A 17,825-nucleotide genomic window follows, 5' to 3' on the forward strand; every position below is an offset into this window, starting at 1 on the left:
TGTGCAAATGTTAGCTTGTTATCAAAAGATACTTCATATCTACTAGCAACACACATATATTTAATTATACCTCAGCTTTCACAAGCCGGTCACACAAGATATGACCTTAAAATGTCTGATTGCACATTAGCCGCAGTACCTTTTTGAGGCCCTCTTCATACTTTTGCTGCAGTGAGACTCGATTCTCCATTTTGCTGTCCACCTCTTGAGCGTGTTGGCGGAGCTCTTCCCACTGCCTGGTTATTTGGGTCAACCGGGCCTTGACTCGGGCAATCTCACCAGGGGTGACACACTGGGCCAGGGCCTGTGACTCCTCTTCCAAGCCTCTCAACTCTGTTGACTTACCAAGGATGGTGTCAATGATTAGCTGCAAGTCAAGAACATAGTTTGGTTGGTTGTTCCTTTGAAGAAAGAAAAACTAATTTGATGCTTGCTTATCTCTTGCATAGTCAGGCCTCAGATTTTAATGGAAATGTCCCTGGGTGGGGAAAACATACCTTGACTTTGGAAAGTTTTTCCTCAAGTGGGATAGACAAACCCTCCACATCGTTCACCTCTTCATGTTTCTCTGTCATCCAGTGACCCAGTGACTCAAACTTTGCTAATAAGCTCTCCCACAGACTCTTGACCTCGTCCAGATGTTTCACACTATCGTGAAGAGGAAATACAGGAGTGAAATCAAGGTCTATAAAGCAAAACAAATCAGCTTCTTGGTTTTCAGCCCTCATCTTACCAGAGTGTTTATCAGCTTCATTGTTGAAAGATTTTCGAGAAGTGCAGGTGGGGAAATGTGTGAAAGACACAGCATCCAGTATGACAAGGAGCACAGTATTAATTCCCCAGTTTAGGCATTGTACAGGTAGTTGCTGTGTCATTTCACTAACCTCATTGCTCTCGGTACCTGAGTGCAATGATTTTAAAATTCTCATCCTCATGCTCAATTCTCTTTATGGTCCCTCCTTATCTCTGCAACCTGCTCCAAACCTACAACCTACCGAGAACACTGCACTCTTTCAGTGTCGTTTGTGCGTCCAACACTTACTTCCTCGGTAACTGTGCCTTTAACCATCTAGGCCTTAAGAATCCCTCTGGAATTACCTCACTGAGTCTCTCCGCCTCTCTCTCTCCCCCTTTAATCTGCTCCTTAAATCCTACCTCTGATCACCGGTCCCAACATCTCCTTCATTGTCTTGTTGCCAATTTCTTTGCCTGATTACACTCCCGTGGACCTTGGGACGTTTTACTTCATTGTATAAATGTCCAATATACACATATAAATGTAAATTGCCACTGACGTAACAGGTACAGGTTCTGTTAAAGGGAGTAACCTGTGACACTGAAACCCATGAGATTCTCCACAGCAGAGCCGGAATGTGAAACAATCTCCTGAAGGACTATGGTCTATTCGCTGTCAGTAATTTCATTTTTCCAATTTGCCTGCAGGTTTGAGTTGCTTTGTTGAGTGCTCCATTATCACCTTCAAGGGCGTAGTTAGATGTTTGGGCTCTTTCATCAAACTGGGCTGGTATTCAGCCAACCGTGGGCGGTTACAAAAACAGAGCAACTGTGACTTAATCGTCATGCTCCATTAGACGGAGATTTGGATAAAGCACAGCACATGCTCAAAATATAACTCAATCAGCATGAGTCAGCTAGTATGCTTAATACCCTGATCATACTAACTGCCTCCACTTGAAATGGTTCTTGAATATCTGCCCAGCTGCCCTATATTTACAACATAGAGAATAGGTCACAGTGGTGTGTGTGCATGTACATGTTTATATGTGTGCATATATGTGTTTCTGTGTATATGTTGTATATGTCTGTGTGTACATATATGTGTGTGTGTGTGGTGTGTGTATATATAAGTCTGTGTGTAGGCGTACAGGAGAGCATGAGTGTGAGTGAATGTGTATGTGGTGTGTGTAAAAGAAGGGGACACGTGGCACAATGGTTAGCACTGCAGCCTATGGCACTGAAGATCCGGGTTCGAATCCTGGCCCTGGGTTACCGTCCGTGTGAAGTTTGCACATTCTCCCCATGTCTGCGTCGGTTTCACCCCCACAACCTAAAGATGTCCAGGTTAGGTGGATTGGCTACGCTAAATTGCTCCTTGATTGGAAAAAAAATAATTGGGCACTCCAAAAAATTTTTTTTAATGTGTGTGTATACGGGTGTGCGTGTGCCTGTGTGTGTGCGCGCGTGTCTCGCTATGAGCGTGTGTGTATGTGAGTGTGTGTATATGAGTGTGTGTATGTGAGTGTTTGTGTGTGTGTGCGCACGTCCATATAACTTCAATGCGATCCTGCACCTACAGTTAATGGACAAGGCCAGCATCTTACTCTCTACTAGGACGAGGTGGGGTCAGGACAATAATGACTTGAAACCGAGAAGAAATTGGTTTTAATGGTAGAATTCAACAGAATGGACAAGAGCTCAAGTGATAAGTCTCCATGAGGAGGGCAATGGGCTAAAAGGTAGAATTTCCATCACAGTAAATGTTGTGCTAAACTGGTAGAACTCCATCTAATAGATAACAGCCTCAAATTGTAGATTTCCATCGTACAGTAATTTCAAGGAACTGAAATTGAAGAGCTCCATCATAGAGAACAATGGGCTAGAATGGTAGTCCTCATGAACAATAGGAAGTCCACCCTTCTGAGTTTAAGATATCCTGTGAACATTTGAATATATTCCCAACTGATATGCCATACAAAATGCAATTCTTGAGATCAATGTAACTGTACTTGGAGGGCTTTTGTCACACAACCAAGAGGTTTCTGACAGAAACTACTTTTATAAACGGAGGAGCGATGAGGCTGTGGAACGCATTTTGGGAGCTACTGACCAATTGAAGTAGAGATCATGTTAATGGTTAAGAATACATTAGTTCATGAAAGAAAATGTTATTTTTTCATATTTCTGGAGTCTATTGAGGTATTCTGTAAAGCAGGATTGTGTATGTATGTGTGGTGTATGTATGTTGCATGTGTGCATGTATGTTGCGTGTATGTATGACTAATTAAACTGAGCTTGTGACGGAGTGTCTACAAAGGGTCATCAAAGGGTCTAGGTGTGAAAGGCAGGAATTTGAAGTGAATAGGGCCGATTTGGATGTGCTGCAGGCAAAAAAGATATGGTTATAAATTTGCATTAGGAGATAAAGATGGTTTGTTATGTTCAGTTGTTAAATTTTAAAGGAAAGTAAAAAGGTTTACAACTGAGAAAAGGTCATAAATAAATAATGCAAAGTTACTAAATGTTATGTTACCTGAGATCAGTGGACAGAAGGAGAACACAAAAGATTTTTATATCCTGGAAAGGTAAATTTCAAAGAAATATGGGAAAAGATGAATGCGAAAAAACGTACTTAAAGAGAGTTTGGGGACTGTGTTAGGAGTGGCCATGCCAGATCTCCGGACAAGAGTGCTCTGTGCTGGGACAGAACCAAGAAGAAGTAAAGTGGGCAGCCTACAACCACCCCAGAGAAGTGTCTGGCAGTTCCATAAAGCAGAGTTTTTGTTTCCAGAATCACAGAATTGTTGCAGTGGAGAACAAGGCCATTTGGCCTCTAAACAAGCATCATAATTTAGTGCCGTAGCCGATAGGGGGGAGTGAATTAAGATACATGCAGGTCAGCACTTCGTACGTAGGGAAACGATCCACGACTACTGCAACAGTCGTTGTTGTAAGGCCTATTGGGCGCGGATATCTTACAGAAGGGGAACCGCGGCGACCTGTATGGGTGATTATTGGGAAGGGCAAACACACAACTGGATGAGACAAGAGAAAAACGGGAGGAGAACTTGGAGTTTGAAATAGGGTGAGGACTCTGGAGCAAAGCACTGCCTAGGGTCAACTCCACCTCTACATGCGAAAGGCTAAGTCTCATGCAGCTGAAAGTGATACACAGAGCCCACTTAACTAGAACTCGAATGAGCAAGTTCTTCCCGGAGGTGGAGGCTAAATGCAAACGGTGCCAAGGAGGCCCGGCCAACCACACCCACATGTTCTGGTCTTGCCCAAGACTCGTCGGGTTCTGGCCAACCTTCTTCGAGGAAATGTTGAAGGTGGTGGGGGTGAGGGTGGAGCCATGGCCAAGAGTGGCAGTCTTCGGGGTCTCAGAACAGCCGGGTCGATTCATAGGAGGGGGGATGATGCCCTTGTCTAGCCTCCCTAATCGCCCGCTGGAGAATCCTGCTTGGTTGGCGAACAGTAGCACCACACAAAGCTGCAAACTGGCTGTCCGACCTATTGGAATATTCCCTGATGGAGAAAATCAAATTCGCCATCCGGGGTCAGAAGAAGGCTTCCACAAAACTTGGGAGCCATTCACTCAGTTTTTCCAAGACCTGTTTGCAGCCAACAGCCAGGAAACTAGAGGGAGCTGAAAGCCACAACACGATACCGTATGCCAATGAAAGGAGTAGGGGGGAGGGTGGGATGTGAATAATGAAACATAGAACCCAACCAAGATCAGCAAGCAAACAGTAAAATACACACCAATCACACAAGAACAGAATACAGGAGCTGAAGAGGAAAGAGGGCTCGCTGGACGACCAGAAGGGGAAGGGGAGTCGGAAAGAAAGGGAACGTATGGACCAGTTGGGAATAAGCACTCACTGGAGAACGCAAAACAAGAAGCCGCAACCAATGTAAAAACCTAAAAATAACCAATGAATATACAATTTTTCTTTTTTTTGTTTTATTTCATTCCTGTTATTTTTCAATGTATGATCACAATTGTCTTTGTCTTGTATAGTTTTAAAATCCTTAATAAAAGCACTTTTAAAAAAATGATTTAGTGCCGTTCCCCTGCCTATTCTCCGTACCACCTGCACATTGTTTCTATTCAAATAATCATCTAATGCGCTCTCGAATGCCTCGATTGACCCTGCCTCCACCACACCTCCAGGCTGTACATTCCAGACCCCAATCACCCACTGTGTGGAAAAGTTTTTTCTCACATTACATTTGCTTCTTTTGTAAATCACTTTAAATCTGTGCCCTCTCGTTCTTCATCATTTTACGAGCAGGAACAGTTTCTCCCTAATCTGTCCAACCCGCTCATGATTTTGAACATCTCTATCAGATCTTCTCTTAGCCGCCTTCTCTTCAAGAAGAATAGTCCCAACTTCTCTATTCTATCCTCATAACAGAAGTTCCTCATCCGTGGAAACATTCTTGTAAACCTCTTCTGCACTTTCCCAAATGTGTTCCCATCCTTCCTATAATGGCACCCAGAACTGTACACAATACTCCAGCTGAGGTCAAACTAGTGCCCTGTATAAGTTCAACATAACTTCCTAGGTAGTCTATACCCATATTAATAAAACCCTTATACTGTATGCTTTATTAACTGCAGTCCTACTGTCCTGCCACCTTCAAGATCTATGCTCCTGCACCCTTATTTTATATTGTCTCCATGTTCTTCCTACCAAAACGCATCACCTCACACTTCTCCACATTGAACTGCATCTGCCACCTATCTGCCCACTCCACTAACTTGTCTATGTCCTATTGAAGTTCTACACTGTCTTAACATAGAACAGTACAGCACAGAACAGGCCCTTCAGCCCTCGATGTTGTGCCGAGCAATGATCACCCTACTCAAACCCACGTATCCACCCTATACCATACAACCCCCCCTTAACCTTACTTTTTAGGACACTACGGGCAATTTAGCATGGCCAATCCACCTAACCCGCACATCTTTGGACTGTGGGAGGAAACCGGAGCACCCGGAGGAAACCCACGCACACACGGGGAGGATGTGCAGACTCCACACAGACAGTGACCCAGCCGGGAATCGAACCTGGGACCCTGGAGCTGTGAAGCATTTATGCTAACCACCATACTACCGTGCTGCCATTCTTCACAGTTTACAATACTTACAAGTTTTGTACCATTTGCAAACTTTGAAATTGTCCCCTGCACACTAAGATCTAGAAAATGAATATATATCAGGAAAAGCAAGGGTCCCAGTAACAGCCTCTGGGGAACATCACTACAAACCTTCCTCCAGCCCAAAAAGTATCCACTGACCATTACTCTCTGCTTCCTAGTTTTTAGCCAATTTTGTATCCACGTTGCTATTGACTCTTTTATTCCAAGAGCGAGAACTTTTATTGCATGTTTGTTGTGTGGCACTGTACCGAATGCCTTCTGAAAGTCCATGTACAGCACATCAACAGCATTACTCTCATTGACCCTTTCTGTTACTGCTTCAAAAAAATCCTACGTTAGTTAAATATGATTTCCCCTTTAGAAATGCATGCAGGCACTTTCTAATCAGCCCACATTTTTCTATGTGATGACCAATTCTATTACCAAATAATTGTTTCTCAAAGTTTTCCCATCACTGATCTTAAACTGAGCAAGGGTGTAATATTTGCAATTCTCCAGTCCTCTGGAGCCTCCCATGAGTCAAGAGGAGGCTGAAAGTTTATGGATAGCATCGCTGCAATTTCCATTCTCACTTCCTACAATATCCTTGGATGCATCTCATCTGGTCCTGGTGCCCTGTCAATTTTAAGTTTCGACAGACTATTCAACTCTTCCACCATCTCAATTTTGAACCCTCCTAGGGAAAGTTTTATCATCTGCCGCCATGGCCTGGGTAGCATCTACCTTGTTGGTAAGTATGGATGCAAAATGTTCATTTAATACCTCAGCCATGCCCCCAGACTCCAAGTGTAAATTCCTTTTTAGGTCCCTAATCAGCCCCACTACTCATTTTAGGGTGTATATGCCGATAGAAAACTTTGGGATTCCCCTTTATGTTGGCTGGCAGTCTTTTCTAATAATCCCTCTCCGTATCTCTAATGTTCTTTTTTCACCTCTCCTGTGAACCTTCTGTAAAGTCTTCAATTGCCACAGGCGAGTAGGAGGGAGAGGGAAGCCATGCAAAATACTTCCCCTACAGCAACAGTGGGTTCTACCTTGTGGTAATATTATTGAAATTTTATAGATTAAATATCTATAAGGACTGTTACCTAAAGGGGTATTTATGTGTGAGTCTATCCAAGTAAGAATCTTTTTGGGGGAATGTTCTGCAAGACTAATTTCAACAGTGCAAATGTAATTTAATTTAATTTTTAAAATACATTTAGAGTACCCAATTATATTTTTTCCCAATTAAGAGGCAATCTAGCATGGCCAATCCATCTAACCTGCACATCTTTGGGCTGTGGGGGTGAAACCCACTCAGGGGACAATGTGCAAACTCCGCACAGACAGTGATCCAGAGCCGGGATCTAACCCGGGTCCTCAGCGTCGTAGGCAGCTGTGCTAACCACTGCGCCAACGTGCCGCCCACAAATGTAATTTAGTATGTTTAAGATTTCTTTTGTCAATAAATGTTTTCATTTCAGATTTTAAATCTCCAATAGTGTTACTGGACTGTGTGGCTCCTGACTGCAGTACGTGAATTTTCTTCTGGTAAAGTACAAACAGAAAATTGTTGTGATTGATTGACAAGCTTCCCATTTTGGGATTTGATCGCACTGCACTTACCGCTTGCTGGATCATAAGAATGGCTGGTTGAAGGAGAAAGGGAATAAAACTATATGGACTGGAACTTGCAGCAAGGAAGACTGCTGGTTTAACAAAAAAAAAAGCGGGATCACATACTCGCTGTCCAGGTTTTTCCGTACGTCTTCAGCCTTCTCTCTCATCAGTCTGGTTTGTTGCTGTAGGGTGCGCTTACTCTTTGGACCAATCTTCATGCCTTCCAACTTCTCTAACAAGCTCTCAGACAGTCCTGCTTTGACTTCACTGTCTCTGTGAAAGGCCTGCGTGTAGAAGCAATGCAAGAGCTGTCAGGAATCAGCAGACACTGATGGCTGCAACATATGGAATGTGCTTCAAGACAATAACACATTGGGAATTTGAGATGATAATCATAACCTCAAGACAGCGGAAATTAAATTGTTTAAGATTGTCATAATTTCAAGATATATTACCGCCATGGAAAGAATTCCCAAGCATCTTAGAAATGTTGAGATTCTTTACAGTTTTCCGTTTTGAGGAAAAGGAATCCACAAAGCCATTTATTTATTTAAGCTGGGCCTATAGATTTTTACTGCTCATCTACCATGACACAAAACCCCCAATCTGCCAGCTCTCACCTTTGTTTGTTCCAGGTCCGACCGAAGGCTCTCCAGGCTGCTGAAGGGACGATTGCGATCCATGACCATTCCGGCACGAGTCAGGAACTCTATCACTGCCCCCTTCTCCTCTTCAAAACGCTGCCATTGATTTAGAGACTCCTTCAGCATAAGGCAAAGCTAGATGTCAACTCTGCTCACTATAATAGCCATCCGATGCTATGATGGCATTGCTAACTCTTTTAATTGCAAAAGTACCATTCACGACATCTGGGTGCCAAGCACGTCTAACCGCCTCACCATCAGGCACGTCCCCACCTCCTCCCCTTCATGTTCAACAGCAATACTGTTGTCAAATCTCCGACATCCTGGGGCAGGTCACTATTGACCAAAAACCCGGCTGATCCAGCCACAGGAATGTCATTCATTGCAAGAACAGGTCAGAAGCTGGGGATTCTCCACAAGCGATTCACAGCCTGGCTCCCCAAAGGCGATTGATCACCTACAAGGCACAAGTGTGATGGACGGGTGCAATTGCCAAAGTTCTGAAGAAGCTGAACATCATCCAGGATAACACAATCTGCTTGATTAGCACTATTCAATGGCGTAAACATTAATTCCTTCCACCACCAGCGCATCATGCTTGCGATGCATACTATCATGAGATGTAGCATCTTTCCGAAGACCATAAGTCACTGAAGGCTTCTTAACTCAGAGAGGATATTATTTACATAAAGGGAGTGCAATAAGGGTTCACCTGATTTTTTCCGGGGATGGTGGGACTGCATTATGAAGAGCGATTGTGCAAACCGGATCTGTAGTCTCTCAAGTTTCATATCTCAATGAGAGGTGATCCCATTGAAACCTATGACATACTTAAAGGAAGAGACAGGGTTGATGCAAGTAAGATATTTCCCTTAGTTGGGGAATCTATAACCTGAGGCACAATTTCAAAATAAGGGGGATGCAACTTTGGACCAAGATGAGGAGAAGTTTCTTCACACAGAGGGTGGTGAATCTTGGGAATTCTCTACCCCAGAGGGCTGTGGAAGCTCAGTCATTGTGTATGTTTAAAGCTGAGATTGATAGATTTCTGATTAACAATAACGTAAAGGGCTATGGGAATAGTGGGTGTAAAAGGCATTGGATTGGATTGGATTTGTTTATTGTCACGTGTACCGAGGTACAGTGAAAAGTATTTTTCTGCAAGCAGCCCAACAGATCATTCAGTACATGGAAGAAAAGGGAATTAAACAAAATTCAAGAAAATACAAGATTGGACATTGAAGTGTCCAATCAGCAATGATCGTATTGAATGGCGGAACCGTCTTGATGGGCTGAATGGCTCATTCCTGTTCCCATGTACCTAACTCACCACTCAGAAGGACAAGGGCAACAGTTGCATGGGATAACCACTGCCTCGAAGTTCTCCATAGGAGAATCCATAAAATCCCTAGAATGCAGAAGGAGGCTATTTGATCCATCGAGTCTGTACTGAGCCTCAGAAAGAGCACCCCACCTAGGCCCAGTCCCTCACCCTATCTGTGTTCTTGCTATAGGGGGAGTGCAACAAAGTTTACCAGACTAGGTCCTGGGATGACGGGACTGATGTATGAGGAGAGATTATGTCGGTTAGGTTTGTAGACTGGAGTTCCGAAGAATGAGGGGGAATCTCATATCAACCTATAAAATTCTAACAGAACTAGACAGGTAGATGCACAAAGGATGTAACCAAAGGTGGGGGTGCCCAGAAAGGGGTCACAGTCTGAGGATATGGGTTTAGACCATTTAGGACAGAGATGAGGAGAAATTTCTTCACCCAGAGAGTAGTGAGCCTGCAGAATTTGTTACCACAGGAAATAGTTGCCGCCAAAACTTTGTGGCTCTGATTCTCCAGTCCGCCAGCCGCGTGTTCCTGGGCGGAACACCCTCGCTGGCAGCTGGATTCTCTGATCCCGCCACCTGCCAATGGGATTTCCCATTGTGGCCACTCCACACCGCCGGGAAACCCGCGGGCATCGATGCGCTGCTGGCACAAGGGAGAATCTCGCCGGCGGAGAATCCGGCCCTATATGTTTTCAAGAAGCAGTTAAACATAGCACTTGCGGCGAAGGGGATCAAAGGTTAGGGGGGGAAGGCAGGATTAGGTTATTGAGTTGGATGATCAGCCATGATCATAATGTCATAATGAATGGTGGAGCAGTCTCGAAGGGCTGAATGGCATCCTCCTGCTACTATTTTCTATGTTTCTATGTATCTCCAACTAACCAGTTCATCTTTCGACACTAAAGAGCAATTCAGCATGGCCAATCCACCTAACCTGCACATCTTTGGACTGCGGGAGGAAACCTGAGCACCCGGAGGAAACCCATACAGACACAGTGGGCGCAATTCTCCGCACTCAGGACGGTGCGGAGAATAGCGTGGCTCGTAAAATTTTACGGCCACGCTGGCCCGACGCCCTCCCACTATTCTCCCCCCCCCCCCACGCCCAACTCCCGATACGAATCGCTGCCGCCGTTTTTTTACGGCCAGCAGCGATTCTCAGCTGTTCGATGGGCTGAGTTCCTAGCCCTTTACGGCTGTTTTTACGAACGGCAAACACACCTGGTCTGGCCGTTCGTAAAAACGGCCGTAAAGTCCCGATTTTTAAAACCATGGCACCGATTGGCACGGCAGTACCACGGCCGTGCCAAGGGTGCCATGGGCCCGCGATCGGTGGGCACCGATCGCGGGCAGCGGGTCCGATGCCCGCGCACTCTTTGTCCTTCCGCCGCCCCGCTGTATCACTTCGCGGGGCGGCTGAGGGGCATCCCGGCCTGCGCATGCGCGGGTTTCGCGCAAATGTGCGATGACGTCATCCGCGCATGCGCGGGTTGGAGTCTTCCAATCCGCGCATGCGCGGCTGACGTCATATGACGCGTCAGCCGGCGCAAACTCTGGCAAGCGGGCTTAACGAAATTCGTTAAGCCCGCGATGCCGGAGTTTACGGCGGTGGCATGCTAGCCCCGACCGGGGACCAGAATCGGTTCCCGGTCGGGGAGGGGGGGGGGGGCTGGCGTCAAACCCGCCCGGATTTGACGCCAGCCTTACGATTTCTCCCCCTATGGGAGAATCGCGCCCAGAGAGACCGTGCAAACTCCACACAAACAGTTACCCAAGGTCAGAATTGGACCCAGGTCCCTGGTGCTGTGAGGCAGCAGTGCCAACCACTGTGTCACTGTGCCGCCTCCAAATCACACACCATCCTGACCATTATTATTATTATTAACAGTAATCCGTGACAAGGGCTGGACTTTACCTCCAGTTCTTTCTCCTGTTCATCCATTGTCTTCTCCACTGTGATGAGAGCCGCCTCCTGGCTTTGCAGTACCTCCTGCGAGGACTTCACCAGCTCAGCAGCTGCCTGTAACTCCCTCCCTCGAGCTAACTGTTCTTGCACATTGCATCTCTGTGCCGCCAGCTGCTTCACTTGTTGCTGCATATTCATAGATTCGAAACAATTTTATAGCATTTGTATCGTGCCTTTAAACACAGTCAAACTTTCCAAGGTTCAGGAACGTAATCATTCCAAATCTGACACCAAGCTATCTCAGGGGAGGGGGAGAGGTCAGTTTTAAACAGGGTCTGAGGGAAGGAGAGAGTGGTGAAGAGGCGGAGGGGTTCAGGGAGGGAATTACAGACTTTTGGACCCAGGAATCTGAAAGAAGGGCTGCCAGCGGTGGGGTGAGGATGTGGAGTTTGGACAAGATGCCGAATTTAAGGGACACAGAGGTCTCAGGATGGGGTGGGCAGCTGCGGGAATTGGTAAGAATGGAAAAGATCACAGGTTTCGGGAGGATATCACGAGATTTGAAAACAAGGATCAGAAGGTTGGTATTGAAGCACTGCTGGACCCAGAGTCAGTGTAGGCCAGTGGTCACAGGAGTGATGGCCGAACAGGATTTGGCAAGAGTCAGCAGAGCATCGGATGAGTTTACAGAGGATGAAATATGTCTAGCAGGATTGCACTGGAATAGCCAAGGCTGGAGGTAACAAAAACATGGTTGAGGGTTTCAATAATAGGTGGACCTGAGGCAGGAGTAGAGGCAGGCAATACTTAAACCACGTTCCGAATTTGTTCCGAAAATGAGCAGATTCGCTGATTAATGAATGGTTACCAGGCATGTGCAAGACAATAGGACGGGTTCCGCTCACATCACAATGGTTAACAATGTCAAACCTCCACAAGGTGTACTCCCGAATAGATTTTGTCGTGTTGGATAAGACTTTGTTGGCAGGGGTGGTAGATGTTGAGTATTCGGCAATAGTGGTGACGGATCATGCCTCGCACTCGGTGGATTTACGAGTGAGCAAAGGTGGGGGGGCCACGCCTGCAATAGAGGCTGGATGTGGGACTGCTAGTGGAGGAAGAGATGTGTGAGTGGGTGAGGAAGGCCATCCTGGGGTATGTAGAAATTAATGATACGGGGAGGTGGCGGCAGGTACGGTTTGGGGGGCACTGAAGGCGGTGGTCAGAGGGGAGTTTATTTTGATTCGGGCACACGGGGAGAAGGCAGAACAGTTGGAGACAGAAAGGCTAGTGGAAGAAATCCTGCAGGTGGACAGGAGATATGCAGAGGCCCTGGAGGAAAGGTTGTTAAAGGAAAGCCAGTTTGGGTTTGAGCAGGGATCTGGGTGCTATACCAGGCACCGGTGGCAAGTGTGTGGATGAATCGGGTGAGATCAGATTATTTCAGGTTGCCGGGGGACAAGGCAGGGATGTCCACTTTCCCCACTGTTGTTTGCCTTGGCTATAGAGCCGTTAGCAATGACATTGAGAACGTCAAGAGTCTGGCGGGGGAGAGTACGGGGAGGCGGGGGGAGGGCTTTACGCGGACGATCTACTTCTGTGCACATTGGACCCCCTGGGGGGTATTGGCGGGATTATGGGGATATGAGAGGAATTCTGCCGGCTTTCGGGATACAAATTGAATATGGGTAAAAGCGAGGTCTTTGCGATCCAGGCAAGGGAGCAGGAGAAGAGATTGAGTGAGATGCCGTTCAAGGTGGTGGGAGGGAGCTTTCGATATTTGGGTATCCAGGTCGGTTGATAGATCAGATATGGGTGACTTTCAGAGGTGGGACACACACCCGTTGTCATTGGCGGGTACAAATGGTTAAAATGACGGTCCTCCTGAGGTTTTCGTTAGTTTTTCAGAACCTCCCAATTTTTCTCCCCAAGGTGTTCTTTAAAAAAGTGAATGCAGTGATCTCGGGATTTGTTTGGATAATTGCGGCAGCCCTGAGGGTGTGGGGACAGTGAAGGCAGCAGCGGCCAGAGATGGAGAGATTTGGGGATCTGCTTGTTGAGGAGGGTTTCCCGAGCTTGGAGGAGGAGTTTGAGTTGCCATGTGGGAATTGGTTCCGGTATCGGCAGGTGAGGAATTTTGTGGGGAGGCAGGTTTCGACCTTCTCGTACCTGTCCCATCGGAGACTGCAGGATAAGGTGGTGTCGAGAACAGGAGTAGGAGAGGGGAAGGTCTCAGAGATTTATATGGAGCTAATGGAGTGGGAGGGAGCCCCAATAGAGGAGGTGAAGAGGAAGTGGGAAAAAGAGCTGGGCGGGGAGTTGGAGGCCAGGTTATGGGAAGAGGCCCTGAAGAGAGTTAATGCATCCTCGTCATGCGCCAGGCTCAGCCTGATACAGTTTAAGGTGGTCCACAGGGCACACATGACTGTGGGCCGGATGAGCAGGTTCTTTGAGGAGGTGGAGGATAGTTGGGTGCTGTGTGGGGGGGGGCAAATGAGCATCCTCCCTAGGCCCACGCCCCCACCCTATGCCTGTAACCCCACCTAACCTGCTCACCTTTGGACACTAAGGGGCAATTTAGGATGGCTAAACCATCTAACCAGCACAGCTTTGGACTGTGGGAGGAAACCGGAGCACCCGGAGGAAACCCACGCAGACACGGCAGAAGGTGCAAACTCCACATAGTCACCCAAGGAAGGAATCGAACCGAGGTCCCAGGCGCTGTGATGCAGCAGTGCTAACCATTGTGCCGCCATACCACCCAAAGTTCTTTTTTTAAAAACAACTATTTGTACTTCCCCACAGGACTCTTCAGCCAAATATTTTGATCTTTCTTTCCATGTGGGGTCCATACCTGGTGATGCAGGTGGAGCTTCTGTGCTTCTTGCAGATTCACAGAGTCCAGGATCTGTTCCCTCTCCGCCTGCAGCTGCTTCTGCGAGTCAATGAGCTGCTCCAGGGAACTCTTCACCTCCCCCCTGTGCTGGATACATTCACCAACAGTGGACAGCAATTTATCCATCTGAGGGGGGGGAAACAGTGGGCAAGTTAACCATAGGGTGAAATACAAGACAGACAGCTGTTCCACTCACTGCTTGCATGACGGTAAGCGTAAACCCGAGTCGTATTGGATGGATTCAGATGCTGTGATTGGGAAACATTTTATTGGACATCATATCTACAAACAATGCCTGTTCATTTACAATTTGCATCTCTTTATGAGAGAGACACCCATTTTAGGCAAAGGAGTATATTACTCTCATGCCCAAGTGTCCGTCCGTCCTTGGCCTGCTGCAATGCTCCAGTGAAGCCCATTGCACACCGGAGGAGCAGCATCTCATTTTCCAACTGGGCACGTTCCAGCCCTCAGGACTCAGCATTGAGTCAACAAGGTTAGACTTTCTCCTCCACCTTAAGCCCTCTTTTTATAGCCTAAACATTTTTTTCAATGCAAACTCTCTCTGACCCCCGCCCCCCAACACACACATACACAATCCATACAGTGCAGATGGAGGTCATTTGGCTCATCAGGTCTGCACCGATTGCTAAAGAGCATCCTATCAAGGCCCACTCCCCTGACCTATCCCTGTAACCAAACCTAAGGTGCAATTCAGCATGGCCAATGCACCTAAACTACACATCTTTGGACTGTGGGAGGAAACCAGAGCACCCGGAGGAAACCCACACACACACGGGGAGAAGGTGCAAACTCCACACAGACAGTCCCCAAGGCTAGAGTTGAACCCAGATCTCTGGCACTGTGATGCAGCAGGGCTAACCACTGTGCCATCTTGCAGCCCCAGTGCTGTTCTAGTGAATTATTAAGGTTGAGCAAAACTTTCTTGCTTCTGTACATGAAGAGCTGAATCTTAACATCCAAAAATTGAGCTTTATGTCCATTTGTTCTGGGCCAACAAGAATCATCACGCCGACGAGTAGTACGATGGAGATGAGGAGAAATTTTCTCTTTCATTGTAGGAGGGATGCAGATTTGAAATTACTATCAGATCAGCCATGGTCTTATTAAATGGCGAAGCAGGCCTGAGGGGCTGAATGGCCTAACCCTTGCCCTATTTCATATCTTCAGATACAATAATGCTGCCCATTAGGACCTTAGTCTGCAGGATTACCCGCAGTTGACTCAGGGAGGAATCCTGGCCCAGGTGACAGATCTCCCCACTCCAGCTTCTCTCTTTCTGAATCAGACTGACTGGCTGGAGACCTGAAGAACTGTGGACTTAGATAACCAAAGCTGGGCATCTTGGAGCCACTTCAGCCTCAAATTGACCTCACTGAACCTCCCATGGGACATGCTGCAATAGGAGGGTCACAGAGCCAAGGAGATATTAATGAATGTGTACATGAAGCCGGTAATTAAACATAAGCCTCTCCCGCTCAGTTTCAAGAGGTAATAAATGTTTCAAGTGCATTTCAACACCATGTCGCCATTCTCAGACCTTTCTCCTACCTCAGCCGTCTGTGTCTGGTGCCGGTTGAATTCGGCCGTTAGTTTGGACAGTTCATGATCTTTCCTTTTTGATTCACTCTCCGAAGAGATCTCCCTCAGTGCAGCGAGTCTCGATCTCAACCACGACAGGTTTGGCTCCTCTTGGCTTGCCTCTTTCTTAATTCCCTAAATACGAGAAAAGAAATGTACATTCCTGGTCTTAAGTTCATTTCCAAATCTCCTCGTGGGCTCCTCCCCGACGTGCCCCGCTCCCGATTTGTGTAACCCCACCCAGCCTCGCCCACACATCCTCATGATCGCTGCGCCCCTCTAATTCTGGCCTCTGGAGCTTTAGCAATTTCATTCTCTCCACCAGTGGCACCCTGAGCTCTGGAATTTCTTTCTTAAACCACTCCGTCTCTCTCACTCCTCCTCTCTTATGATGCTCCTTAAAACCTCTCTCTATGATCAAGAGTTTGATCAATAATCCTCATATCGCCTTATGTCATCAGGTGTTTGGTTGTTGGCTGCTGCGTGTGTGGTGTCACCCCCGCAGTCTTCTACTCACATCCCCGGCTCTCCACAGAAGCCCTTCTGCCAGGTTGACGTTTTTAAAAAGGAGCACTAATCGGTGCCAACGTGAGCACTTGCTGGGGAAGCCGATGGAAGGCGGGAGGCTGTTGGATGAGGGGTAGCTCAATTTGTGACAATTGGTTTCTTGCCGCACTGCAGTGAGATCCCGATTTCGCCTACGGGAGCGGTCCGATTGCGTTGCAATCTGTTTGGTGCCTGCCCCAGTTCTTGCTTTCTGCCTCTCCCGCTATTCACCGGCCTCGTTTCGCTCGAGCGAGTGCACAACGAGACCAGAGAATCGCGCCCATTGCTGTTAGTGTAATGTTCTTGTCAGATGGCTAAAACTTTAAATGATTTATTAACATTGACTGTGAGTCAACTATATACAAAACAACCGATGAATGACAGTATGAAAATGCACAAACCTCTGTCTCCCTCCCAACTCCCTAGTCAGTCTGAGGTCACCTGACTCAAACATTCACTCATATACTAATGAGACTCCTAGTGGTCAGTCCATGAATTATAACACAACCATGACATCACTACAGTTATCATTGGGCTACATTACTCGCTGAGAGGGATTATGCCTGCAACCAACTACCTCCGAAGCAAGAATGCTACCACTGAGATACTTGGAACCATAAAATGGGGAGCCGCACTCCGTGGAATGCCTACCACACTGTACTGCGCTAGGTGCAAAGCTGCATGGGAGGAATGCCGAATTTCCCCTGACCCTCCATCATTGAGGGACATCTATTGCCACTGTGTCAGACAGGCTCCTTCCAGCCTGTACTAGTCAGCCTGTATCTTTGTCTGTGACTCTTCTGATCATACTTTCAATCAAAGATCATAGAATCCCTACAGTGCAGAAGGAGGCCATTCAGCCCAACGAGTCTGCACCAGCCCTCTGAAAGAGCACCCTAACCCCGTAACCTAACCTGCACATCTTTTGACACCAAGGGGCAATTTATCATGGCCAATCTACCTACACCGAACCGGTACATCTTTTGACTGTAGGAGGAAACTGGAGCACCCAGAGGAAATCAACGTAAACACGGGAGAATGTGCAAACTCCACATAGCCAGTCACCCAAGGACAGAATTGAACCCGGGTCCCTGGCGCTGTGAGGCAGCAGTGCAAACCACTGTACTACCATGCCGCCAATGATGGAGGGACAAGGAATTTTCCAATTTTGGTACTTCCTATTCTTTGAGTCTTTAGCCTATTGAAGTCAACGAACCTCCACTGCAGATTTCAAATCTCCATATTTCTTGGGATTAGATGATGCACGTTTGATTTCTGTTAGTTGTTTGTTCTTTGTCAGAAGCCATTTTGACAGTTGGGAATATCTGCAAGAAAGCGAGGAAATTTTAAGGAGAAAGAATCTGTCGACGCATACATTGAA

The 17,825-nt window shown here is 46.9% G+C and overlaps 1 protein-coding gene across 16 annotated transcripts in view; it reads right to left on the reverse strand.

The window, feature by feature from the left end:
- syne1b (spectrin repeat containing, nuclear envelope 1b) overlaps positions 1-17,825 on the reverse strand; it is a 667,652-nt gene that overhangs the window by 436,558 nt on the left and 213,269 nt on the right. For all 16 annotated transcript variants that reach the window (XM_038805568.1, XM_038805603.1, XM_038805543.1 and 13 more), the window contains 8 exons: positions 17,661-17,769; positions 15,869-16,033; positions 14,255-14,422; positions 11,410-11,586; positions 8,130-8,270; positions 7,633-7,793; positions 498-648; positions 140-367 (listed from right to left, as the gene is read on the reverse strand). In XM_038805568.1, coding sequence (XP_038661496.1) covers positions 140-367; positions 498-648; positions 7,633-7,793; positions 8,130-8,270; positions 11,410-11,586; positions 14,255-14,422; positions 15,869-16,033; positions 17,661-17,769 — 1,300 coding nt within the window. The remainder of the gene's footprint in view (positions 1-139; positions 368-497; positions 649-7,632; positions 7,794-8,129; positions 8,271-11,409; positions 11,587-14,254; positions 14,423-15,868; positions 16,034-17,660; positions 17,770-17,825) is intronic.

The sequence above is a fragment of the Scyliorhinus canicula genome, chromosome 1, assembly GCF_902713615.1.
Source record: "Scyliorhinus canicula chromosome 1, sScyCan1.1, whole genome shotgun sequence".
Lineage (NCBI taxonomy): Eukaryota > Metazoa > Chordata > Chondrichthyes > Carcharhiniformes > Scyliorhinidae > Scyliorhinus > Scyliorhinus canicula.